This window comes from Fistularia commersonii, chromosome 21, assembly GCF_037954325.1.
Source record: "Fistularia commersonii isolate RoL2024-O1a breed Wild chromosome 21, RoL_Fcom_v1.0, whole genome shotgun sequence".
Lineage (NCBI taxonomy): Eukaryota > Metazoa > Chordata > Actinopteri > Syngnathiformes > Fistulariidae > Fistularia > Fistularia commersonii.
In genome coordinates this window covers 447,195-472,511 of record NC_141304.1, presented here as the reverse complement: position 1 = coordinate 472,511, position 25,317 = coordinate 447,195, and the positions used below count along the sequence as shown (strand labels likewise).

Genomic DNA, 25,317 nt, shown 5'->3' with positions numbered 1-25,317 from the left:
GAAAAAAAGGGAACGGGTGGACGGGAGGAAGCGGCGAAAAGCGGAAGCGATAGTTCCTCTGACCGTCGAATAACGCTAATAACGAAGCGGAAGACTCGTGCGGCGCCGGTCGGGGAAGTGCTGGCGTGAACCTGGCGAGGACGGGCCTTTCCATGCTAAAAGCGATCGCTCGGCGAAGAAACGACCGCCTTTTACCGTGCAGAAACCCTGGGACGCTCGCGGGAGGCGGAAGGCTACGTCGGTAGCGCTAACGGCTACGGGGTTCCGGCGACGCGTCATGATACCGGCTTCAATATTCGGGACTGACGGAGCCGTGAGAAGACGCCGGGTTACGATCGCGCATCGACGAAGGGATGGCGTGCGGACGGGACAGGAAGGCGGGAGCGGCAGCGTTAGCCTAGCGTGATGTCGGGGCTAGCCCGCCGCTAACGATAAGCGTCGGGTTATAGGCTCGTGTCCGGTTAGCCGAGCGGCTAACGGAGCCATTCATTAAACTGCGTAGCTCCTCCCCTTTCTGACAGCAATAAAATGAAGATCAACATTTCCAGCAACATTTAATAAACTCAACAAAGTTTAAAGATGCTACTTGCGTCCGATGCCAAAGCGGTAACGTCCTCAGAGACACAAGAAGGGGTGGAACGGCTGTTTCTATCCGGCGTCGACGTGGCGCCCGTCGCTTAGAGGCCAAGATGAACCGGGATGGGAAAGAAAGGGACGTTTTCTCTGCGATGGATCCAGGTGGAGGCCGGCGTCCATCACGGGAGCAGGTATCTGACGGGCGGCTCCGACGCGCAGTCCTGGTCTTCAGCGAAGGAGGGCGTGAACTCCAGCATCGCCGGGCGTGGAGGGAGGTCTTTTCCGGTCACCTTCCTCACCAGCTCAGACACCCTGCAAGCAGCGCAGTGTCACCGGACTCCGGCGGCGTCGACGTTTTTTTAACGTCCGCTTACCGCTTGGTGTCAGATCGGCGACGCTCGTGGAGATCGGAAACTACCCGACCCGGGCCGAGTCGCTTTTTGAACCCCGGCCGAAAAACGGATTAGCGATGAAAATACCTCTGGACTCCGTGGCTTGTCAGTCACGCTTTGAAAACAAGGCTGGCGTTCAGGACCGTCTGAGCCGGCGAACCTGGAGCTGCAAGAAGCAGGTCAGATGTTTCACCGCCGCCTCTGTTTCAGCTCCCGACACAGGAAGCCTTCAGGAAGGGGGCGCCGTTTCCGCCCCTTCCACAAAACCACGACGGCCCCGAGAGGTTAGAACCGGAACCGGGACCCGAGGTGATGTTGGCGCCTGACTCGCGGGTCCGGATCTGGGAGGGAGGGGGTCTGGAGGGGGGGGCGGGTCTGGGGCCCAAGAGGTGCCGGAAAGAAGATCGGACTAATGGAGGTGTTTAAGTGGAGCGCAACAAACAGGGAAACCTGAGGAGCAGCACTGTCAGTCATCAGTGTGTGTGTGTGTGTGTGTGTGTGTGTGTCGACAGGTGCTCTCCTCGCGGTGGAAGCCCCTCACCCTGCCATTAGAGAGGAGACAATGGGAATGTGGTGTTTGCGAAGTGGCTGAAGGTGGGCGTACCTGAGCTGGAGCCGGTCCTCCTGGCCGCTGAAGATCCTGGCCGGGCCGTAGAAGAGGCTGCAGACGCTCAAGCCGGACTTTGCCTGAAAAGAAAGGCGACGGATCAGGGAGACGGATGGAACGCGGTCGGTTGGGGAAACCTTTGTCGAGATGTCGTGAGCGGAAGCGTGACGGAGTGAGGTTCCTTCACAGGATCGACCAAAACACAAACGGCAAAATGAAGTCGGGCGGTTTTGCGACGGGTTGGTTGGTTCGTCCAAACCGGAGGAACCCGAGTCTCAAAAATAGACAATTTATATTTCAATGTATTTCTTATTCTTCCTCCTTCCTACGATTATCTATTACTGTTATGTTTTGACTTGAAACTCTGGCACAACAATTTCCTTCGGGATAAATAAAGTTGTTCTCATCTCATCTGATCTCAGAACTGCGATGGTCTGCTGCGGTATCTTCGAGAAATCTAGAACGGAAGGTTCGTTTCGCAAAAAAAAAATCCAAAAGGAGCGTCGAACCTTCGTTTTTTTAAACTCCGCTTTCTGTCGGTCGCGATCCCGGATAAAGCGGCTCTCCTGCGCCCGGAAAGGAAAGGTCATTGTCCCTGGAAGGCGAGGAGCTGGAGCGGGAGGGTTTTAAAAAAACAATGGGTTTCGTGTGCGACGGGTTCAGGGGAGAGAAAAAACACATGCGTGATGTTCTGCGCAGAATGGAGGCCAGAGGCGGCGGCTTCACCTTCACGTCCTCCAGGAGATCCTCCAGGGTCATTTCCTGCCGGCCGCTCCGGACGCCCTGCACCAGGAAGCCGTCCCACTGGGTGAAGTCTTTCCCCGCGACCTGTTGAGAGACGCCAAACACGAGCCGAGCTGACGGTCGAAGCGCGGGAGGAACGCCGGGACGGCGTGGATCGGAAGGTCCGGAGACCACTTTAACGGTTTTAGTGCGCATTATCATTCTTTTTCATCAGCCCTGTCGCGGCCGCTGTTCGGAAATTAAAAGTGTATTTCTTTACGTATGTCTGGATGTTACCGCTAATTAGATGCTCGTGTGTAAATATCTCATGTTACAATGGGAAATTCACATATATAGGCTTGAAATATTGAAAGTGTAGACAGTTGGCTAAAGCTACGGCACGCCAGCTAATGCAGCAGCGTGTCAGCTAATGCTACAGCATGTCAGCTAATGCTACAGTGCATCAGCTAATGCTACAGTGCATCCGCTAAAGCTACAGTGCATCCGCTAAAGCTACAGTGCATCAGCTAAAGCTACAGCGTGTCAGCTAATGCTACAGTGCATCAGCTAATGCTGCAGCGCGTCAGCTAATGCTACAGTGGATCCGCTAAAGCTACAGCGTGTCCGCTAAAGCTACAGCATGTCAGCTAATGCTACAGTGTATCAGCTAAAGCTACAGTGCATCAGCTAAAGCTACAGCGTGTCAGCTAATGCTACAGTGCATCAGCTAATGCTGCAGCGCGTCAGCTAATGCTACAGTGCATCCGCTAAAGCTACAGGGTGTCCGCTAAAGCTACAGCGTGTCAGCTAATGCTACAGTGTATCAGCTAAAGCTACAGTGCATCAGCTAAAGCTACAGCGTGTCAGCTAATGCTACAGTGCATCAGCTAATGCTGCAGCGCGTCAGCTAATGCTACAGTGCATCCGCTAAAGCTACAGCGCGTTCGCTAAAGCTACAGCGTGTCAGTTAATGCTACAGCATGTCAGCTAAAGCTACAGTGTATCAGCTAAAGCTACAGTGCATCAGCTAAAGCTACAGCGTGTCAGCTAATGCTACAGTGCATCAGCTAATGCTGCAGCGCGTCAGCTAATGCTACAGTGGATCCGCTAAAGCTACAGCGTGTCCGCTAAAGCTACAGCATGTCATCTAATGCTACAGTGCATCAGCTAATGCTGCAGCGCGTCAGCTAATGCTACAGTGCATCCGCTAAAGCTACAGGGTGTCCGCTAAAGCTACAGCGTGTCAGCTAATGCTACAGTGTATCAGCTAAAGCTACAGTGCATCAGCTAATGCTACAGCGTGTCAGCTAATGCTACAGTGCATCAGCTAATGCTGCAGCGCGTCAGCTAATGCTACAGTGCATCCGCTAAAGCTACAGCGCGTTCGCTAAAGCTACAGCGTGTCAGTTAATGCTACAGCATGTCAGCTAAAGCTACAGTGTATCAGCTAAAGCTACAGTGCATCAGCTAAAGCTACAGCGTGTCAGCTAATGCTACAGTGCATCAGCTAATGCTGCAGCGCGTCAGCTAATGCTACAGTGGATCCGCTAAAGCTACAGCGTGTCCGCTAAAGCTACAGCATGTCATCTAATGCTACAGTGCATCAGCTAATGCTGCAGCGCGTCAGCTAATGCTACAGTGCATCCGCTAAAGCTACAGGGTGTCCGCTAAAGCTACAGCGTGTCAGCTAATGCTACAGTGTATCAGCTAAAGCTACAGTGCATCAGCTAAAGCTACAGCGTGTCAGCTAATGCTACAGTGCATCAGCTAATGCTGCAGCGCGTCAGCTAATGCTACAGTGCATCCACTAAAGCTACAGCGCGTTCGCTAAAGCTACAGCGTGTCAGTTAATGCTACAGCATGTCAGCTAAAGCTACAGTGTATCAGCTAAAGCTACAGTGCATCAGCTAAAGCTACAGCGTGTCAGCTAAAGCTACAGCGTGTCAGTTAATGCTATAGCATGTCAGCTAATGCTACAGTGTATCAGCTAAAGCTACACTGCATCAGCTAAAGCTACAGCGTGTCAGCTAATGCTACAGCGCGTCAGCTAAAGCTATAGCACATCAATTAATGCTACAGCATGTCAGCTAACGCTACAGTGTATCAGCTAAAGCTACAGTGCATCAGCTAAAGCTACAGCGTGTCAGTTAATGCTACAGCGCGTCAGCTAAAGCTACAGCGTGTCAGTTAATGCTACAGCATATCAGCTAAAGCTACAGTGTATCAGCTAAAGCTACAGCGCATCAGCTAAAGCTACAGCGTGTCAGTTAATGCTACAGTGCATCAGCTAAAGCTACAGCGTGTCAGTTAATGCTACAGTGCATCAGCTAATGCTGCAGCGCGTCAGCTAATGCTACAGTGCATCCGCTAAAGCTACAGCGCGTTCGCTAAAGCTACAGCGCGTCAGTTAATGCTACAGCATGTCAGCTAATGCTACAGTGTATCAGCTAAAGCTACAGTGCATCAGCTAAAGCTACAGCGTGTCAGTTAATGCTACAGCGCGTCAGCTAAAGCTACAGCGTGTCAGCTAATGCTACAGCGTGTCAGCTAAAGCTATAGCACATCAATTAATGCTACAGCATGTCAGCTAATGCTACAGTGTATCAGCTAAAGCTACAGTGCATCAGCTAAAGCTACAGCATGTCAGTTAATGCTAGAGCATGTCAGTTAATGCTGCAGCGCGTCAGCTAATGCTACAGCGCGTCAGCTAAAGCTACAGCGTGTCAGCTAATGCTACAGCGCGTCAGCTAAAGCTATAGCGCGTCAATTAATGCTACAGTGTGTCAGCTAAAGCTACAGCGTGTCAGCTAAAGCTACAGTGCGTCAGCTAAATGCTAATGCTATGGCGTGTTTCCCGATGCCATGGAGTTTCTGCTAAAGGTACAGGGATTATGCTAACCCTTCCAGGTTTACGCTAATGGTTTGGAGCGTACAGTACGCGCAGCCGATTCCTGGATTCAGATATTTGTCTCAATGTTTGCTAACGTTTATAACTAACATGAAGGTGATAAACTCTTCTTTTTTTCAACGCAACCGCTCGTTTTTCTGTCATTGTTATTACAGTTTTGTTTCGTGCTCAGAGGGAAGTGAACGCTAGCTCCCGAGCGTAGCAACTGTTTACACCTGGTTTTTCCCGTTTGTGAAGGAGGAAGTGAACGCGGAGAATCAAGAGGAGAAGCGGGTTCTCGACAAAAGCACGTCGACAGTTAATATCGTTAGCGACGAGTCGGACACGACGCGCCCGAAGAGCCGCTTCTTATGAAATCTCGGCTCCGGATTTGAAAACCGTCCGAATCTCGAAGCAAGTCTATCCGCCTCCTCCGGACCGGCCTTCCAGAATCGGACCATTCTTAGCGAACCGGTTCCTTCGGAAGCGCGTTCAGATGGGAAGTCTTATCGGCGGCTGACGTCTCCTCGCCGGGTCTGAGACGGACCAGTGGTACAAAAGAGCATTCTTCTCCATCATCTGGCCAATGCAAAGTGATTGTGTGGCTCTGGAGGCCCTCCCTCAGCGGAGAGCTTTGTGTGCGCAAACCGACTTTACACAAAGAATGCTTCGGAAGTTAAGTTCACCCTCCACTCCCTTCCTCTCCCTCTCGGCCTCCGAGGAACCCGAGGAACCCGAGGAACCCGAGGCCGTTCAAGAAAGGTTTCCCTCAAGAGCAGCTCTCCTCTCTCACGGTCCTGTAAATACTGCTGCTAAATCAGAAAAGAACTGCGAGCACCGGGTTTCATTCTCGACGGGGAAAATTCACTCTACGAACAAGAAGGAAATCCTCTTTGGACACTGCGTGACCGTATTATCGCCGTTATCGGTCGGTGTTTGCGTGCAGGACGCCTTTCTGGAAGCCCGAGCTCCCGTCCGGTCTCCAAAAACAACAAGGCCGGGGATTTTCGATGGAACCCGGGCGTCACGCGGCCAAAAAAGGAAGAGGTTTCCAGCGCGGGTCGGACTCGGAGCCCCGCTTTCACATTTCCAAAGGCGGATGGAAATAAAACCGCGCCGTCTGGTCTACAGATCCTTGAGCGTCCCCGAAAAAACATTTGAAACCAGCGAGTGGAACCCGGTGAACGGATCGGAGCCACGGTCTGGACCCTCCGCCTGACACGCCGGAAAAATAACACAAAACGCCATTTTTTTTTCCCATTTTTACCTCGCCGACGTTCCGACGGACTTCTTTCCCCAAACGCAAACCTCCGCCCGCTCACACGGAGCTACGACGTGCCGCGCCTCGGGAAGGGGAATGTGGCGGCGCCGCTCTTTTCAAGAAAGGCATCGCCGCCGACCGAGGGAATCTAAAAATAAGACCGAAAACGACCAAAACAAACGCGTGTGCTTCCAGTTAGAAAGAAATCAAAAAGCAGAGGCTTGTAATCTTTCTAATCTCTCCTTGGAAGACAGCGGAGCGTTTGGGGAAACAGGAAGAGAAACCTTGAGAGTCCAACTCCTCCTCCGCCTGCTGCCGCTGAGGCGTTCAAAGGAAGCTGCAAAGTTACACTTAGCATAGCATTGTAGCATTAAGGGCGGAGCCAGGAAGTTCAAAACTCCACCATCTTAAAATGAAATACACTTCATAAAAGTACATTATCCCTTTTAATTCTCTTCTACAGTGATCCCTTCGCAATAACGCCGTTCATTTTCACGGTTTCGCTACTTCCTGGATTTGCATGGTGCGTTGTGTTCTGCATTCTGATTGGCTAAAAAGTCACCCCGCTTCTTCTCTACCTGTGCGTCAATAACGTTGCAGTTTAATACGTACACGTACGTAAAACAGCTTGACAAATTTACATGACGTACGTGCAAATTCTCTTTCCAGTTTCTCTAAAAGCCATAATGTTGACAAAACGCTCTGGAGCGACAAAAGGCAGCGGAAGATGCTATCTATGGCAGATAAAGCTAAACTTCTGGACATGCTAAGGGAAGCTAAAAGCTACGCGGCTGTAGGTCGGCATTACGGAATGAATGAATCTTCCGTTCGTTCCATAAAGAAGGAAGAAAAAAACATAAGGACGACAGCAGAGATAAGTTTTAATAAGGACGCAAAAAGGGTTGCAACTGTCCGCCATTTTTTTCATAATCATTTTTAATTTTCTCCCGTTTAATCCAATTCCTCGGGTGGCGGTGGGCGGAGCTAATCTCTGCAATCTGAAGCCTTCTGTTCACATTGATGATTAAAATTATTATTTGACAGAACAGAAGTTATTTGTTGAAAAAAAGGTTTCTAAAGTAATGCACTTTTATATGTGAAACAAATGATTGAGCCTGTAAAATGGTTAGTTCTTTCTTTTCAATGTATAATAGAGTATTTAATTGTATAATAATTGTAAAAAAAAACAAAGGTTTCTACTTCACGGGTTCTTTTTGGAACGTAACCCCCGCGAAAAACAAGGGTTTACTGTTCTCCGTTTTATTATCATTATATTTACAGAATATTTGTTATTTATGAAGTAGATTTTTCTTCTTTAAAAACCCGTGACGAACCCAGAAGCTGATTCTTTCATTTGACCGGAGCAAAGTGAGCGAGGCGCTCGCTCTCGGAGGTTAAACTCCTGAGGTGTTTGCCAACGGCAGCTCCTATTTTACCCAACGCCTCCGTTCGACGCGTCGGCGTGAAGGTTACCGGGGCTTTCAGGGTTACGGGAAGGTTGGTCCTGGTGGAAGGTGAGGACCGGGTCACCTTCTCCTGACATTGGTATCACCGGTGGAAGCTCCGCTTGGCATCCAAAGGTTACGGGCCATCTTTTCATGCAAAGATCGGCTCGGAGATCCACATTTCTAGAAAAGAAGCTCCGATTTGGACGGCGAGCGCCTGCAGCCTCTCACTTTGGCTTCATGAACCAAAAAGATAACTTTATACTTTAAACTTTATGCAGTTTTACATTTGTATTGTCCAGGACTACGGATGGAAATTAGCTATGAGCTATAATCTGGTACAAACATCTCTGCCTCTGTGCTTAAAGTATTTGTACGCTGTCCGAATAAACTTCTAAACGAACAAACAAAAACGCCGTGGACTTTGACTCCTCGTTCGGCCCTGAAGCCAACGTTCTCAGCCAAAGCCTTCAGACCACCCGACGACCAGCTCTTCTCCAGCTCGCTCGCCACCCGATCACCGTGGATCTGGCACAGATGGCGGCCTGACCCCCCCCAGGGGCAATCGACAGATCCTCCAACAAGAGGAGGAGCGAGAGCTGAGAAGCCAGACGCCCCTCTGGAGACGAGGCGGCTCTGAAAGGCTGCATTGATGTGGAAAACAGCATCTTAAGCTAATGTCTTTCAAAGGAGGTGAAGGCGGTTCTTCACCTGGCTGGAAACCACCCGCAGCAGAAGGGCCGCTCCATAAAACAAGCTCAAGCAAACAAATGGGCGGCCGTTTGCTTCTGGCACGCGGCGGCGGATTCTTCTCGGCGGTTCAGACTTGTCGTTCGACTCGCACGAACATCCACGCCGGCGTGCCCGCGCTCGCAGACGGCGGCGCCGCCAAACGTTCCCGTTTGGCCCGAAGACCTTCAGGCGACGCTCCGAAATAAGAGGCGACCTTCCACGCGTCGCTTGATTTTTCTCACTTCTTACGTTGAAGGAGGAAAAACAAACAAACAAAGAGATTTTGAGATTCCCCTTCGGCAGATGGCCTCCCGCTCCTCCCGCCCCTTTGTTTACTCAGAGGAGATCAGAAAGCAAGTCCTGCACCTTCAGGTTCGGCATTGACATGCTAAATGGGCTGAGCTGGCGCAGACCCGTCCTTCTCAGAGACGGTTCTTGCACCCCAGGATCCAGATCAGCGGGCCGTCCTCGTCGTAGCTCCTCTTCAAGATCCTCGTCGTAGCTCCTCTTCAAGGGTAGATCTTGAAGCGAGCGGCCAGACTTCATCCGTCGGTCGTACGAGCGCAAACCAGAGGCGACCGACCGACGGATGACCGATATCACCTTAAATGCATCAGACAGGTCGCTCAATGCCACAGGATTCTTCTTCTTCTTCTTCTGCGAGTCAACTTCCTCCATCTAACCCTATTCTCTGTATCCTCCTCTCTCACTCCAACTCCCTTCATATCTTCTCTCACTACGTCCATGAATCTCCTCTTTGAACATCTAAACATCAGCTATACCCCCAAAAAAGACAAGAAAGTCCATTCTGTTGGCTCACAATCAAACAGCGTCTCGTTTCTACAAATTCAATTCATCAGGTCCGGGGGGAGGTTTGCCTTTTTGCTCCCGGCTAGCCTGATTTGTCTCTTCATCTTTTGCTTCTGGAGGCCCCGAACCCTCCCGGGTTCTTTACCGGCACCTTCGGCACCCTGCCGGTCGGGTAAAAGCATAAAAAGGTTAAAAAATCAGCCGCCTCGTGAAGCTGCAGAAAGTGAGGCGGCCAACGGCTCAGTGCACGTGAGGAACCCGAGGACAGACCGCTAACAGCATCCACATGTCCTCCAGAAAAGGGGGCTCTAGAAATGGAAATGAAGGAATGAGGTCCCGTGTAAAGTTACCGCCGTTTGGTATTTGCCCGTGGCGAGCCTTCGCAGATGCCGCTTTTCCTCAGATGCAAATAAAACTGAATTTAGGCGCCGGATCGTCGGCTTTTCTTTTCTCCAAAGAGGAAACAAAAACAGTTCTTCGGGCTCCGAAGAACGAGTTTCATTTTCTTTTCGTTTGTTTGCCCGGAACAGAAACACGAATCAGCGCTGGTTCATCGCCGCATTAACAGCGTGAACGTTTTGCTTTACAAGCCCGCGTTTCCACGGCAACCAAAGCGGACACCGCCGCAAGCTTATGAGCCATTTCAACCTCCGGTAACTTCGGGACGCCGACGGCGACCTGGAACGGCTTCCACGGCTGCTTTCCATGTTAGCTTGAAGCAACACACACACACACACACACACACACACACACACACACACACACACACACACACACACAGGAACAACAACAAACCTGGGGAAAGACAGAAGGCGCAAGCTGTGGCTGTTGATCACAGATTACTCATTATCCCAAGAGCACATTCATGTCTGATGTCTGGAGGTGTTGAATTTCAGGCGGCACAAAGCGCCTCGGTGCTGCAGCTCCCCAGGAGACCCCGAGGCCCGGATCGGGTTCCCCGGCTTCTTTTACAGAGCGAGCCGCCGCCGCCGCCGCCGCAGATGTGCGACGTTTAATCACCCGACGAGAGGCTTTTGTTTTGGCGGAAATCGGATTGAATTGATTGTTGTGTGAAATGGCGAGCGGTTCTTTGGAACTGAGGCGGGCGCTCTTCCCCCAGAACTTCCTATTTTGGGAAACGGCTGTTTTAAAGCCACGTTTCTGGAAAAACATCAGCGGCGGAGGAGGCGCTTTATTTCTGCCGAACCGAAGAGGTCGTCGCTCGATATTTTGGCGAAGGCGGACGGATCCGGCGGAGTCGGAGGCGAAGAAAAGCCAGCTCTTGAGGGCGCATGTCCGATCGCTGGAATTTAACAGCTGCACGTCCGCCGGCGTCTCAAAGCCGCCAATGAAATCCTCTGCTGGTTTACAGCGACTCGGGGTCTCCTGACCCAAACCCGACCCGACGTCGCTCCGTCGGAGGCGGAGAGGAAGGCGAAGCCCTTCGAACCGCGATCCAGAAGAAACCAACTCTGGATGTAAAACAGAGACGCCGCAAACTTCTGCGAGCGCCTGGAACCGTCAAAGGTCCGGATGCTTCTCTGATAAATCATCTCGCCTCCTTTTCTGGCCGAGGCCTTCCCGGTGCTCGGGAGCTCTGAGACCTTCTGCGGGCGTCCGAGTCCTTTTGGAGCCCCGAACTTTATGGACTAAAACCTGGAGGCGACGCTGAGGGTGAAAGCCAAGCTGAAACCTGAGCCGCGGTGTGTCGGAGCAGCACGTCTGCGCTGCGGGTCCTCAGCGTGACCTCTGGCTGGAAGGGTGAAGACCCTGAAGACCCTGAAGACCCTGAAGATCACGTTCAAACTGTCATCCGAGATCTCGCTGGGTTTAAACCAAACGTCTCCCCCGTTGGTTTAAAGTGCAAACCCGCTGCGCTCAGAAGAAGCCGTGGAGCTCCAGGAGAACCCGAGTCTTCAGGGGCTCCCCTGGACCTTCTGTTCTGGCCTCCTGCTTATATCTAAAAGCTTCCGGATCAGAGCGGCGGGCAGGAGGACACTCATCCACATCTGCTGTCGTCCGACCCGGGAGGACGGACGCGAATCCGCGGCCACCGAGAGCTTGACGCCGCTACTCACCGAGAAGGTCTCGGGCCGGTTGGGCCGGTAGAAGACCAGATTCTGCACCGCCAGGTTGATGAAAGCGTTGCGGAAGGCGTGGACCTCCCGGCGGCCCTGCACCAGCTTGTAGAGCTCCAGGCACATCAGGCCGGCCACGGCGGCGGTGGCGGTGGCGATGGCCGGGACGATGTTTCCGACGATGCCTTTGCTCTGCGGGACCGGAAGAAAACGGTATCTGTATTATAAATAATCTTAAAAGCGGAAAGCTTCTGAAATGAAACCTCGCCTCCTTTGACGGGAAAACAGAAACCCCAGTTTTAGCCGCTATCGGCGAGGCGTTAGCGTAGCGTAGCGCTAACGGTTACGCCTCGCTTGTTGGATTTTCCCCTGAAAGGCGGCGTTTCCTCAGAAATGTGTTTGTGCAGGTTCGGCTCAGGTGTCGCCTCCAGGGAGACGCTAAAGTGCCGTGATTAGTTCTGCTCGGGGAACAATGGGGCGCGAGTCCGGAGGGCGGGCGTGCACGGCGTGTGCACGCCCGCCCTTAAAAAAGAAACCCTCGTGCACGATGCGCCTTTTCACCTGGTGCCGGTCGGCGGCGGGGATGCCGTAGTTCTCCGCCCGCAGGTTGGAAGCCGCCACGATGAAGTCCACGTGAAGGTTGGCGTCGTCGTCCTGAAACAGAAGCACATGTGAAAACAGCATCCACACACACACACACACACACACACACACACACACAGAGGCGGTGAGGTCATCGGTGGCACAAAGGGCCGGCGCGAGGCCGGGCGCTCCGGGTCGGCCTCAGGGGACCAGATGAAGGTGCGAGTCGGGGAACCTGATGCCTCTGAAAGCCTCCTCACGCATTCCATCCTCGGCGTGCAGGAAGAGCCGGAACCCCGAATCCAACACCACCTTTGAGCCGCGCCTGACTTGCATCGCCGGCGCTCTTTATTCCTACGGGCCCCGAACGCCTCGCCGAACCCCCGAACATATTCAAATTGTAAAAGTCCCTTTTTTTCCAGGGTTTCAAATGTTCAAATCTTTGTAGTTAACAGTTAAGACGATTTATATTTCGTTGTATTTCTTATTCTCCCTCCTTCCTACTATCATCTGTTACTGTTATGTTCCTTCTTTAAAACCCGGAGCCTCATGTAAAATGTTAGGAGTGAAACTCGGGACGTATTTCAGGAGTTTTCTGACTTGTCGCCGGGAGTCACAGAAAGAAAGAGTTTCCAGCGATTCATACAAGAACACGGCTTCTTTTTTTTTTTTTTTTTTCTTTTTAAAGGAAGACAAGCGGGGTCCGTTCGGCGACGCTGTCGGGAAACCGCCGAGATTCGGGTCAGCGAGGCCGCAAAGACGCCGCCGCCTCCTGAAAGCGTTGGTCCGCCGAGCGCAGCTCCCCGCCGGGCCATTGTGGCGGCGTCATCCTTCTTCTCACCTTCTCAAAGGCGACGGGGAACATCTTCCTGGCCGAGTCTCGCAGGGAAGCCGAGGCCAACTTTCTTTTCAGCTCCTCCAGTCGGGCTTCGTCCGGTCCGGAGATACGGAGTTAAAAAAAACAAGTGAAGGAAAGCAAAGTCAGATCCGAAAAGCAAACCTACCGACGTGGTCCGTCTTCCTTTCCTTCTCCCGCTGCATCTCCTGGTCGCCGAGGTGAATCTTCACCGAGGATTTGGGGACGAACGGCGGCACCTTCACGCCATCCAGGCTTCTCAGCACCGCCTGGCGGTCCAGGCCGCCGCCGAGGCCGAAGATTTGTCCGTACAGATTCGCCGCCGCCACCAGGAAGTCCAGGTGGTGGCTCTTTATAAGAAGACGGATTAGGACGCACAGAATAAAACCAGAAGATAAGATGAGAACGACTTAATTTATCCCGAAGGAAATTGTTGTTTCAAGCAAAAACCTAACAACAATAGATAATAGTAGGAAGGAGGGAGAATAAGAAATACAATAAAATATAAAGTGTCAAGGCTATCAAGTGTTTTAACCCTCTCAGGCTCGAATTAAGTCGTAGTTGCAGGAAAAATCTGATATTTGGCTGTCGCAAATCTGCAACATCTGCCTGGTGAGGGTTAAGAAAGGATGCAAACAGTGATTTTCGAGATGTTTTTAACGGTTCCTTTCACGGGACCCATCAGGAATCCCGCTTAAAGTCGACGGTGACATGAAGAATCGGCGAAAAAAGTTCAAGTCCCCAGGAGTCCTTACCTTGTCGGGGTCAAAGGTCAGGGGCCGAGGGCATCTCTTGGGTCCGGACCAGAAGGGCGGGCCGGCGTCCGTGACCTGCAGCCGTGAAGACACGTGACGGTGAGGAGGTCCCACCCCACGGTCCCAGACCTTCTCCGGACCAGAACCCGCGGACCTCCTCCGGGCTTCGGGGCGACCCGGAGCTTCTGAACCGGAGGCCTTTCTTCAGACGCGCCCGCACTAAACAGGAAGCCGGTGACGTGGACGCGTCGGACGCGTGGCGTCCACAGGTCGACAAAAGCAGTTCCAGCTTTGAAGTATCTCAATGCTCTGCTAACGACGGCGGCCAAAAGGCCAGGAGGTCTCAGGAGGCCCCGCCCCCCCGCCGTGCACCCGGAGCGTCCGACACCATCATGGACGCCGCTGTCCGTTAAGTGGCGTTTAAAGACGCCGCCAGAGCCGGGAAAGAATCCCGGAGAAGCGGTTGTGGGTGAGATACGGTGACGGAGATCGTCGTCAGTGCGAAGGCAGGAGACGTTTACGGGGATTCGGCCGGAAAACGGACAGAAAAATAGAGTTTGAATTTATTTTAAACCGGGAAATGGAATTTGACGCAGGAGCAGGAAGAGTTCCAAGCTCGGCCGCAGAGCTGACCGGACTCCTGAGGAGGCACTGGAACTCAAACGCTGACTTGAACCTCCTTCCCGGAGGCCTTAAAGTCCCTCGGACAGTCGGCCGCCCAGTCCTGAGCCCGAGTCTCCGACGGGACGACGACCTTTTGGGTCTCCCGCCTGGACTACTGCAATGCCCTCCTCGCTGGACGACCTGCTCGTGCAATAAAACCTCTGCAGATGGTACAGAATGCTACGGCACGGTTGGTATTCACTCAACCCAGAAGGGCTCATGTTACACCTCTGTTCATCCAGTAGCTGCCAGGATCAAGCACAAGATCCTGACCCTGGCCTTCAAAACCACCTCAGGAACAGGTCCAGCATATCTGAACCAAATGAGAAGACCTTATGTTCCCGGCAGAGAGCTGCGTTCCTCTGATACAAACCTACTAGCAGCACCTTCTGCTCGCTCTAAGCCATCTCAGGCAAAACTGTTCTCAGTTCTACTACCTCAGTGGTGGAACAAACTTCCGGAAGCAACCAGACTAGCATCATCTCTCTCAACCTTCAAGAAACAGGTGAAAACTGTTCTCTTTCAGGACTTTTTACTGCGCCGATGCTCCAGATCAGGTTAGGCGGCAAGTTAGGCTATGCAGTGTTTGTGTACGTCTTTGTCCAAAAAAACCAAACCCCAGCTTACTGTTCTGTATATTTCCTGTGCATCTTGTATTTGCAAGTGTATTTGCAGTCCTTATGTCCTCTATTGTAAGTGGCTTTGGATAAAAGCGTCTGCCAAATGTAATGTAATGTGCTATGTAAAGTTTCCGATGTTGACGGTTTGACGGTTTTAGAAAGAGGAGCGGCTTCACACTCGGTTCAGGACGAGGTCCTCCGACCTGCTCGGCCCGGAGACACGACGGTTTGAGGGTTTTAACGAGAGGAGCGGCGTCGAAAACCGTATGTCAAGTCAGCGTTTACGCCGCCCAATCACGACAGAGTCGACCGATGACATTTCCTGCGTCCGGTCGGAAAGCGACCCGGATCCGGAGAGGGAGGAGGAGGACGCGGATCCAACATCCGCACCCTTCTGACGGCCGTCCGAAGCAGAGTGAGCCTCGGGGAGCAAAACTAGCGGCTAGGCTAACGCTAACAACAACTCCTCTCAAAAAGGAAGCTTCTGTCGTCGTAAACCGGCGTCCGCTAACGGCTTCTCCATTGTGTGAAGATCTGCGGTCAAAACTGACCCTCGGCAAGCGCAAACGGAACTGGAGAGGGCAGAGGGCGTGGGCGTGGGCGGGGGAGGGAAGCGCCAACTGAAATAACCGCTAGCTTCCCCTTTTCTTTCCTGTTCAGGCCTCAGGAAGCCCGAACGGACTCGACCCGAGAGTCTGCCGGTGATCCTGATCCGAACGCCCGCGATATTTTACCTGCTCCGGAGGGAAACGGTGCAGGAGCTGACGGATTTCGTTGTTGTAGAGCAACTCCCACTTGCGTCGCGCCCAGCTGACGCAGTCCTCCCAGTTGGTCGGACGCTGCCCTCCCGATGCCACGTCCTCCAGGCTGCTCCAGACCCCTCCGAGGACCTCCAGGGCTTCTCCGTCTCCGCGGTCCAGGGTTTTCTCAACGAAAGCGGCGTCGCTGAGGGTTTTAGGCCGGAGAGATGACATAACGGACAACAAGAACTGCTGTGACGCCGCTTGTCCTCAAGCTGTCACCAAATACTTTCACTCCAAGCACTTTTTGTTCGAAAGACATCGGCATCTAGTCCGGTTCCAGGCCGGCAGGAGTTCACCTGACCTCAAAGAACGGACAGGGATCCGGACTTAACTCGTCCTATGATGTCGGATGCTATAGATCAGACATCTTATCATGAAATCAGAGATTGATGATGATCGACGAGAAATGACGGGTTTCTACTTTGTGATGACATTTGTTTCCCCCCTTTTTCGGCATTTCCTATTTCCTGGAAGCCCCGTTGAACCCCTTCCCTCCCGTATCGGACCCGGGCCTCCGGGCCTCCGGGCCTCCGGGCCTTTCCAAAGGGAGCAGGAGACCACGACTTACCTTAAGAAGTCATTCACAGCTTCGGGGGTCTGTTTGAAAAGCCCTTCAAACTGCTCTCTGGCCCACTGAAAGAAACCACAATCGAATCAGTGCAAATATTACAACCCGATCCGCTGACAAACAGAAGCATACAAGTCTGCTTCTCAGGCAGTTCCATCTGGGACTGTAATGGACTGGAAGAAAAGGGGCCGGTGTGGCACCTTTTCCAAAGCCTGGAACTTTGGCTCCACCTGCCGGCGGGAAGGGAAGTGCAAGCAAAGAGAGGCTCCAGGAGAAGGTCCAGGATGGAGGAGAAGGTCCAACTAAACGTTTAGGTGTAGTTCAGCTAAAGCACTGTTTTTCATCACATTTATGCTAATAAAGATGAACTACCGTCAGATCAAAAGTTTTAGGTTTAATACAGCTTTACAGTTCTATTAAAGCTCAGGCGTGACAAAGCTAAAGCATAGCTTTTTCCTATAGTAGCACTGTTATCATTCATGTTTTATTTAAGATACAGCTAAAACACAGTTATTATTAATGTTTTCTTTGGGATACAGCCAAAGTAAAGTTATTATTAGTGTTTTCTTTAGGATACAGCTAAAGTAAAGCTATTATTAATGTTTTATTTAGGATACAGCTAAAGTACAGTTAACATTTTACTCAAGGTGTAAGACAGCGCAAGAACTTTTAAGTTTTATTTGTTCGTCGGCCAAAGTACAGCTTTAATTAAAGTTTGAAGGTGTAATACGGCTTCGGTATGTCCTCGTTAAAGTTTTATTTGCAATACAGCTAAATTACGGGTTTAACGAATGTTTTCGGGTGAAATCGTGCCGCGGTGCAGTTTTCATTGAATATTTAGGCTTAACGCGGCTAAACTTTGCTCTTCGTTGACGTTTTCGACCTGTTTCTACTTAAAGTACAGTTTATCTTCACGTTTTAGCCGCGACCTATTTTAATTCCCCTCGGTGCACGTTTTCATTTTCTCATACGAAGCGCACAGTTGACGTTCGTACCGCGCATGTAGAATGTTGAAAGTAGCGCACATCAATATTGTGACCGCTGTCCGAAGCGACCCGTCACCTGCAGGGTGTGCTCGATCCGGTTGGGGAAGGTCTTGATCGTGCACATCGGCGTCTCGGGATCGTCCGAAGAGTCGCCCCGGCCGTAAGACTCGGTCAGGTGAGGCACCACCACCATGGAGTGACCTTTGCTCCCGTGAGTTCCTCCCTCCAACATGGGCTTCCGATGTCGAACGCAGAGCCGGTCCAGATAGACCCCTTGGCAGATAGGGCAGGTCAGGGGGGGAAGGCGCTCGGACCCGGCACCGGCACCGGCACCGGCGCTCCGTCGATCGCGGGTCCTCACGGGCTTCCACGTTGTCCAGGGCCGCGGCCGCTCCGTCCAGGCCTGTGAAAAAGCGGTAGTCGTACACTTCTTCGCTTCCCGGGTCCAGGCGGTCGAGGTGAGCGGTGACGTTGATGTGCGGGTTCATGGCTCGGACCGCGTCGGCGGCGACCTGGGATTTGGGTTTCTGTCGAGAAACGAGTCTCCGTGAGCAGATGAGCAGGCGGTATGGAGACAATGCCAGGATTCGCAACGGCATTTTGACATTTTGATGGGCAGCAACAGCTCGCGAAGGCAAGGAAAGGCCGGAGGAGGAACCGGAAAGAATCAAAGATACCGGAGGAGCAAAGATACCGGACCGTCTCATCGGGTGAACTGGTAGCGGAAAGGTTCGCCCGTCTGTGACAAAATGTGTCGGTTCAGAGAAGTTCGGACGATCGTTCGAGGAAGATCCCACCGTCCGCGGGGTTCGATATCGGCGGAGGATTCTAGGATCAGAAGGAGCAGCGGCGCAGGGACAAGGTCAAAGGTCAGAACGGGATGCTCGCGATTCGGCATGATCCGGGGAGCAGACCCAGGAATCGATGCCCAGGATCAAGAACACCCCCAGAAACCGCCGCCTGCCGACGGCGTTGGGGTACCGCGAGGGGTCCCGTGGTCAGTTCAAGTCTTCTTGTGGGGGCAACCGGACTTGAAAACAGCTCAGCCCCAATCCGGAGGCTTCTTCAGTTCCGCCGAATACGGAATACCGGAACAGAATTACAACGGTAGAACCGAAGAAGCCTCTGGGCCGAAACATCGTCAAGTGAAGAAATTCAAGTCCAGTTGCACCAGGAGTTTTGTCCGGTCATGACTTTGACATAAACGGGTGACGGGAATAAAGTTTCATGAATGCAACGAACGAGTTGCCCGGTTCGGCAACCAAAGGACCTCTTAGTCCGGCAAATTCTTTCCGGCCCAGATTTTGAATCTCGTTTTGTTTTCACATATTTGTTCTGGACGCTGATAGAAGGCTTCGTAGGAGGAAGGTTCCGGCCGACTCTCACCCCGATGTCTTGGGTCCCGAACAGGAACTGGCGGTTCAAGTTGGACTTTTCGATGAGGTCCATGTCCGTCAAGGTGACGTGCCCGCCCTCTCCGGCGCCGAGGCCCACGCAGGCGAAGTTCTTCAGGAGCTCGCAGCCGATGGCGCCGGCGCCGACCTTGAAAACACCTCGGTTCGAACCCCTCAAACGGCTCGGAGCGTCATCGAGGCCACACAACACGCCGGACAGCCGTCACTTACCAAGAAGTACTTCTGCCTCCCCAGCTTTTCCTGGAACTCCTTCCCAAAAACAGCGATCTGCCCATCGTACCTTGTTCCTCCCTGTAGGGGCAGATGGCAAACGTCTGCGTTCCATCTGAGAAACCGCACTTGAAATATGTGAGGAATCCATGAACGTACGCCAGAGAAGGAGGACTCCGGCGGCGGCGGCGGCTGGTCCCCCTCAGGGAGGCACTCCAGAGCATCGAAATACAGCCACTGCCGCAGAGGTGTGAACTTCTGACTGCAGGCCTGGAAGAGGTACGTTACGCACATTTAACTCCTCCCGCCGCAGAAGACGACGCCGAACGCTGACCTCTGATGTGCGACGATCCTGTCATTTTCCGGCTTCCCGACCTTAAGGACTTCCTGCGCCGCCAGTCCTCCGATGAAGCTGTTGACGGGAGCCAGGTTTCCTCGAGCCGTGAGGGACAGACGTCGCACCGCCGCCTCATCCAGCTCTTCCAGCCGGACCTCGGCGTTCAGGTCCTTCACCGAGGCGAGCAGAGCGTCGGCGTCCTCCTGCACGGGATCGAGTCTCTTCAGCGACCCGGCGAACGCCAGACTAAATAACCCGGACGGAAACGCGGCTTCGCCGAACCTGAGATCCAGGACGGGGGAGTCGGTTTTCTCTCTTCACGAAGATATGGATGGCTTGGAAAGCCAAGTGCAGGGTCGCGTGTCGGGCTCTTCGTTCGTCTCCGGTGATTAGCAGCCGATGGTCCGACAGCGCTTCGCTCAGAGGTTTCTGAAATGCGGCGTGACAGAAGCGCTTCATGTTTCACAAAGATGCGACTCCGGATCGCCGAAAAGCCGTTGTACTCACAAAGCTGAAGGAGCAGGACTCCTTGAAGTGAGTTACGACGCCGCGCCGTTTGTACGGCGAGTAGCCGGAGGTGTCTCCGATGCTGAAGGTGTAGGGGCCTGGAAACGAGAACGAGAAAATTCAAGCTACATCTTTTCCTTCGAGGCTCAAACAGTTTTGGAGGATCGGCAAGAAAACGGAGCGGAAAAGCGACCAATTCTTACCGTGGACTTTGACCTCCACAGGCCCGGCGCTGTTCAGCTCCACCATTCCCTCCACCTCCGAAAAAACAACTTTATAACCGTCGAAAAATCCGTGGGTTTGGTCACAGGTCACCACTCCGGGATTCCCCTGAAATCAAAACTCGGAATGACGCCCGATCGTCACTCGCGTCAACCGGAGAAAAACCCAAAGACACGAAGAAAGACGTACTGAAAAGCAGCCAATGAAAATCAGGCGCTGCTTGTGAATTGTTGTTTAACCGACTAAACGATGAAACAAGCCAATGAAAGCGGCCCGGACAAAATCCACGGTACCCTTAACTCGGTATCTAGTCGCGCAGCCTTCGGCGGCGATCGGCTCAAGGAGTCCGTGAGCCTCCTGCCGAGCTCCAGCTGTCCCACGTTTGAGGGTAACTTCTCCAGACGCTCTCAGCTCTTTCCACAGATGTACGGTAGAGATCGGAGCTCGTGGTCGGTCGCTTCTGAAAGGTCCCACGTGTCGCTCCCGCTCATCCCCGGGGTTCTTCAGCTGCGTTTCGGGTCCTGGTCCTGTTGCCAGACCTCTGAGCGGCGGCCCGGCTTTCTGGCACGTTTTTGCAGATGCAGATCCAGAAGCAGCGGAGCAGAACCTCGGAGAGCCTCCTCCGTGTTTCACAGCGCGCTTTTCTTGGGACGCTTCGGTTCTCGATCTGTGCGCAAGGAGCCGACGGGACTCGACAAGAAGCTGTGGTTTGGTCTCGTCCGTCCAAAGGACTTCCTCCCAGAAGCTTTGCGGCGTGTTAATATGAACCGCGGCAAAGTCTGGCCCGTGTCCCCCTTGGCCGGCGACGGCCGGTGCGATCGGACGCCGACGTACCTTGACGTTCGCCTAAACTTTCTTTGGAGGTTGTTCTTGATTCTTTGGCGACCGTCGCTGTTATCCGTCCCTTCAATTTGACATCCGTTTTCCTCTCGCAGTCCCGTCCAGGAAGGGCGGCGACAGTCCCGTGTGGACGGTTTTCCATGAGACATTCAGAAAATGTAGCCGACTCGGACGTTTACCGCGTCTTCATGCCATCTCTGGTCCGCCGTTCCTCTACCTTCTATCGCTATGCAGTATCTTTATGGCGCAGTTCCTGCCACCTGGTGAACAGAAGGATCCCCGACACCTATCAGCTCCCCACGGGTGCAACTGTAGCCGCAGGACATCGAAGCCGCCTAGAGACGATCTCGGGGCCTTTACTCTTCTTTCTCATCTTCTGACAGGACGCTCTCCTCTGCTTCCTGTGGTCCACGTTCACCGCAGGACACACCACGTCACCAACAGCTCAGGAGAGGCTGGTTCTTTGGAAATGTAGACTAACCGACTACAAGTCTGCATCTCCATCTAGAGGACGTACCGTAGTGGTCGATGACTGTCCATCTTTTCTAGGGTCCAGGCTCGTTTTATTAACTTGTTTTTTAAAACCATTCTTTTCAACATCGACTACAAAGCGATGCCCGGCTCTCATCGCTCGATTTTCAGTATCTCTTTTTTAATTTAATACGACTTTTTTTCCAGTTTCCGGTCATTTCAGTGACCACCGTGGGTTTTTCTTTCAGCAGCAAAGGGGCGCCAACAATTGCCGGTTCGTGGAACTAGACTTCCTAGACTAGGACGACCTCACCTGAGAGATGTTTTCAATCATCGCCCACGCCGGCTTCTCGCCGTCACGATCCGACACCTTAAAGTCCTCCCCGAAGTCACAGAACAGCTGCCTGCGAAGGATCCGACAGGATTTGACCTCCGCGCTCTCAAAACCACCGAGCGCCGCGCCTTTTCTGCCCCGACCTCTTACCCGCAGAGCCCTTTGGTGTCGGCTACCACGAACTTGATTCCCCGCGCGTGGCAGAAATCCCCGAAGCGCCTCTGGTCATCCAGAGAAGAATCAGTGAGGACGACCACCTGGAAAGACAAACGCTCAAACAGTTGCTCCTGCGCCGCGAGGAGGGACTGCCGAACTGCCGGCTTGTTACGACACAGCATCGAAAAAGCGGGACATCTCTGACTCGCAAAGAAAATAAAGGCATCGTCTGCAGACGGGGAAGGAGAACGTCTGCGATTTGAGCGTCTTAAGACAATGAAATGGGCCGTCATTTCTGGACTATTGAGCGCACCTGAATATAAGCCGCAGCGGCTACAAGTAGCTAAATAAATGTACGCCTGCATGTAGAGGCCGTTAAACTCAATCCGTTAAAGTCGTCGCCTTCGCCGTCAGAATCGAACGGCCTCAGAATTTCCCGCTCGCGTCATCGGCCCGATGTGACGAGGGGAGATGTTTTGGCGGCGTTAGCGCTCCAAAAAAATCCATAAATTAGCCGCGCGGTTGTTTAAGCCGCTGCGGGGAAAAAGTTGCGGCTTCTAGTCCAGAAATGACAGTAAATGTGGCGAAGGCGGCGCAGCTAATAAGCGCTCTTTCAGCGCCACGGACGCTCCCGTGGTTCTCGCGAGTCCATACCTGGAACTGCAGAAGCAGGTCCTCGGTCAGGGCGCCGGCGTGAACGGACAAGCTCACGCGTGGGTTCAGGACGGACAGCCGCTGCCGGGAACCTTCGGCCCGGTTCAGACCCAGGTGGGATTCGTTCAGGAAGAACTGGTCGGGGAATGAAAGGAAACGTCGGATCGCGTCGGTTACCGATACTTCCCGGGCGGTAGATGGTAGATGAGTCGGGAGGGAGTCGGTCCCAGAGTCGGGGACACCGTGAAGGTCAACGTCTTTTCTCACTCAAGTCAGAAAGTGAAAGTTATTTCTCAAAGTGCGGCGATGATGGCTCACAGATAACAAAATGCAAAGTTCAGTCTCGGAAAATCCGCTAAGAGAGCTTTCCCGAGCTTCCCCACGCCTTGAAATCCACTTCATTTTCCCGGCTGCGATTGTGCGTTACTTACTTAATGGCGAGCCGGTGGTACCTGCGGGGCCGGAGAAACCGGCGAGGAGTCTGGGCCGATGCTTTGACGCTAGTCTTAGCGACGCGGGACAATCGGAGCGCTCGAGGCAGGACACGAGTCCAGGCATTTTGAGGGCAGATAGGTCGGGGCTGCCGGGGAAGCCGAAGCGGTGGCGTTTGCGGTTTGGTCGTCGCCTCGGTCGACAGAGCGAGGCTTCCCCCGTCAAGGGTAGACAAGCTGGAAAGCATGTTCAGTTCAGCTCTTAGGAAACGGCTCGGAGTTCCTTCTATGGGAAAGGCATGTCGGAGTTGCCGGTTTCTAGAATGTCAGAAGAGTACAAGTGTGCTAAGGTTGGACTGGAAAGGACTCGGTGGTTCAGAACGTGGCGCCCACAGGTAGAACAGGGGAAGTAGAACCCAAAGGAGGCAGCAGCAACCAGCAGCAGCACTAAGTCACGGGGACGTCGGCATGGGCGTGGAGGCCGAGGGTTGGGCGTAAGTAACCGATGTGGAGAAAAGTAACGGTTGCAGAAAAGAGGAACTCGCTAGTTGACGGGAGGTTTATCCAAGCGGCTCCGTATGACGCCTTGCCATATTCCCAGAACTTAAAGCAACGGTTGAGCAAGGACGCCGCCTGGCACACTCAGACTGTAGCTGCTCGTCCAAAGTCATCTTTCACCTGAAAGTAGTTTCTGTGTGGATTCTGGCTCAGAATCCAAGGCGCCGTCAGTCCATCGACTTTCCCCAAGGGGATAAATAAAGGATAAATGAAATATCCTGTATCTCAGTGTTTCCCAACCACTGGGCCGTGAGAGATCGTCAGGAGTGCCGTGGAAAAATGCCCACTTTCACCCGATTGGTCCGAAAATTATTTATCCAACGCAAATAATGTGTCTTCCTATGTCTATGTGGGCAGCGTGTCCATTCCATGGCGACGGGTAGCGAATTAACCTGTGCATCTGTGTGTCAGAGGGATTAGTGATACATTTTTAAAATAAAAAGTACTTGTATCTTCGCAAACAAACAGGCAGCGTGGTTGAAAACGACCAAGGCGAGTGAGAAAGCAGTGAAAGCTGCTATAAAGTTGCAGAACTCGTCTCTAAATCCAAACAGCAAAACATTAATACGACCTGCCGGCAAAATCATTGGGGAAGAAACGCTCGGCTCTGGCGTCGATAAAGAAATAGCCAGTTCTCTCCAGTAATACCGTTTTCAGACATATTGATGACATGTCTTCGGAGGTTCTGGAAAAGTCGCACATCAGTGGGAAATTTGCATTGCAACTTGACGAACCTACAGATATTAGACATATTAGATTTCACATGAAGTAAATTGAGACCACGGTTTCATTCTGATTTGTTAAAAACGGTTTTTGACATATTTGTTTGGTGGTGTGATTTTTCTAATGTAAAATGTAAGGTTGGGAAACACTAGTTTATCTACGGATGCTGTGGGATATTTTCCCCTTCTGTAAGCCATCATCATCGAGTAAACAAAGGCTTTTAGTTCGAACATATCGGTTCCACTTTCCCAATAAAAAATACGCCCGACTCTGCAAAGAGCAGCAGGAGCTTCTTCCGAGCTCAGAACCGGTCGCTCACCTGGGAGGACAAGTCGTGCCACTCGGTCCGCCTCTCGTCCTGGACGGTGACGGATTTCACCCCGCAAAGGATCACGTTTTTGGCGATTTCCACTCCGAGGCCACCCGTCCCTGCGACCAGAACGCTGGCGGCGGCCATGCAACGCATGGCCCGGTGATCCAAGACGTACCTGGACGGAAAGGACAGGAGTCAGCCGGACAGGAGTCGGCCGGCGGCCCGTCGCTCGGCGCAGAGTTTGGACTCACAGCTGTCGAGAGTAGAACCCTTCGTCTATTTGGCCGACGGCAGACATGTTGCAGGATCCGCAGGAGAGACGAAGCTCGGAATGAAGAGCGAAGGCAGAACACTTTCACTTTCGTTTCTCAAGTCTCGCCAAAGGGGTCGTTTCTGGAGTCGCCATCGGGGGGCGACACTCCACAAGACATCTGGTACCGCAGGGGCGTCGAGGCCAAAAACCGTGGATCCCCGTTTGGGAAATCTTTTGTCAAAGCAGCAGAGCACTAACAAACAGAGGATTAGAAAATAGCAAGAGCAAATAAATAGGATAAGAATGGAAAAAAAAAAGGCAGGAATTGTGAAACTGGACGACCAAAATAAACAAGGATGAGCAGGTTGAGGCCGACAAGGATAAAATAGAGGAACTCAGCGCCTTCTATTATGCTCTTTTAATAGCTATTAAAAAAGGACGGTGCCAATATCTAGTCGCCCTCCGGTCCCTGAGGGAAGACGCCGACACTCCGAGTGTTCCTTCAGTTCACTTCACTCCATCGAACCATCTTTGTCCTTCTTCTTCTCC

At 52.6% G+C, this 25,317-nt stretch overlaps 1 protein-coding gene across 5 annotated transcripts; it reads right to left on the bottom strand.

Moving 5' to 3' along the window:
- Window positions 1-539: 539 nt before the first annotated feature.
- Window positions 540-24,917, bottom strand: uba7 (ubiquitin-like modifier activating enzyme 7). 5 transcript variants are annotated; one of them, XM_086168226.1, is made up of 24 exons: window positions 24,767-24,916; window positions 24,522-24,690; window positions 22,491-22,625; window positions 21,831-21,937; window positions 21,660-21,750; window positions 20,017-20,143; window positions 19,814-19,911; window positions 19,589-19,735; window positions 19,345-19,509; window positions 19,129-19,239; window positions 18,970-19,050; window positions 18,731-18,886; window positions 17,706-17,871; window positions 17,421-17,617; window positions 16,359-16,423; window positions 15,722-15,932; window positions 13,705-13,779; window positions 13,098-13,299; window positions 12,935-13,020; window positions 12,073-12,165; window positions 11,512-11,703; window positions 2,302-2,403; window positions 1,573-1,655; window positions 540-888 (listed from the first exon to the last, which is right to left on the bottom strand). In XM_086168226.1, exons 1-24 carry the CDS (start codon window positions 24,811-24,813, stop codon window positions 756-758), a joined length of 3,039 nt encoding a protein of 1,012 aa, XP_086024352.1. In that variant the 5' UTR covers window positions 24,814-24,916; the 3' UTR covers window positions 540-755. The 5 variants fall into 5 exon arrangements, with proteins under 5 accessions (XP_086024352.1, XP_086024350.1, XP_086024348.1 ...); XM_086168222.1 differs by having other exon boundaries at window positions 748-1,134; window positions 24,767-24,917; XM_086168224.1 differs by lacking the exon at window positions 12,935-13,020 and having other exon boundaries at window positions 24,767-24,917.
- Window positions 24,918-25,317: the final 400 nt, after the last annotated feature.

Excerpts from the sequence above, each read along its gene's own strand:
- uba7 (XM_086168222.1), bottom strand. The coding sequence starts at position 24,813 with ATGTCTGCCGTCGGCCAAATAGACGAAGGGTTCTACTCTCGACAGCT. Across the intron at positions 19,240-19,344 it reads CGGCGCAGGAAGTCCTTAAG|GCCTGCAGTCAGAAGTTCAC; the intron begins GTCGGGAAGCCG and ends TACCTCTTCCAG. Across the intron at positions 16,424-17,420 it reads GGATCGAGCACACCCTGCAG|TGGGCCAGAGAGCAGTTTGA; the intron begins GTGACGGGTCGC and ends GGTTTCTTTCAG.